General features: G+C 62.8%; 1 protein-coding gene across 1 annotated transcript in view; it reads left to right on the forward strand.

The window, feature by feature from the left end:
• The window catches only part of AURANDRAFT_69984 (hypothetical protein), a gene marked incomplete at both ends in the record, with an annotated part of 1517 nt that extends 854 nt beyond the window's left edge, over positions 1–663 (forward strand). The window contains 2 exons of the mRNA XM_009043392.1: positions 3–117; positions 220–663. Coding sequence (XP_009041640.1) covers positions 3–49 — 47 coding nt within the window. The remainder of the gene's footprint in view (positions 1–2; positions 118–219) is intronic.
• Positions 664–1065: the final 402 nt, after the last annotated feature.

Here is a 1065-nt window from a genome sequence, read left to right on the forward strand (position 1 = left end):
TGGCAGGAGGCATCGCCATCAAGAACGTCGACCGCATCAGAGACCCTGACTCGCCCTTCATGAGGGCGTACCTTGACCGTGGACGCCTCAAGACCGTGCTCGACAAGATACCACTCCGTGAGCCCCCGCCCAAATACCATCCATTCCTCCATCCATATCCATCCATCCCTCCATCCATCCATCCTTCCTTCCTTCGGTGATTTTTCATCCCCCACTCAGGTCTTGTTACGGTCGATGACCTTGGCCTCCGAGGTGCCCACTATGTTGCCCTCACGATGCTCATCGAGTCCAATATCTGCAATAAAACTACCCCCCCTTGTTCAAGTATCGCGGCGCCGACAAGCTCAAGGCGCTCCTCCAATTTGGATGCGCCCATTGAGCCACCCAAACTTGGGACGATGGACTTGGAGATGAGCATCAGGGAGATATCAACCTCGATTAAAAGATGCTCGTTCGCCCTCGCAATCACCGCCCTCTTCGCTTCCGCATTGGCCGCTCGAAGGACTCCGCCGTAAGGATATGCATCCGACCTGCTACGACTCCGGCGCTCTCGGGGCTTTTCGATCTGGTGCAGCACGGTGGCGGGCCTGGGAAACCCAACGAAGCTGAGTTTGCGGCTTGCCCCTCCCCCTAGCCGCCCTTAAGCGCCCCGCGCCTGGCGCCACCTCTGTCCAGGGAGCCCGCAGGGTCCGTGGGGCAGCGGCTGCGAAGCGGGGTCGGGTGGGGCCTCTTCCGGGCCGCCGCGCGGCCGGTTTCCGGGCCGCCGCGCGGCCGGTCGCGGCGGCTCATACTGAGCCTACTGAGCCGGCTCAGCCTCAGTATGGGGGCGGCTGCGGATCGCTGGATTTCCCGGGGATGATCGAGACAACAGTCACACTTAGCCTACCCTAGGAGGCGTGGCGGACGGAGGCGTCCAGATTCGGGGTCACAGTGGCTGGGGCTGCCTTTTGGTACTAGTAGGGGGGGTCAATGAACCTCGGCGCTCTCCGGGCTCCGCTCCGCCTCCGCTGGCGCCTGGTTTTGGGAGGCGCCGCTGGAGCGACTTCCGGGATTTCGGGGGACGCG

Source organism: Aureococcus anophagefferens, assembly GCF_000186865.1.
Source record: "Aureococcus anophagefferens unplaced genomic scaffold AURANscaffold_53, whole genome shotgun sequence".
Taxonomy (NCBI): domain Eukaryota; class Pelagophyceae; order Pelagomonadales; family Pelagomonadaceae; genus Aureococcus; species Aureococcus anophagefferens.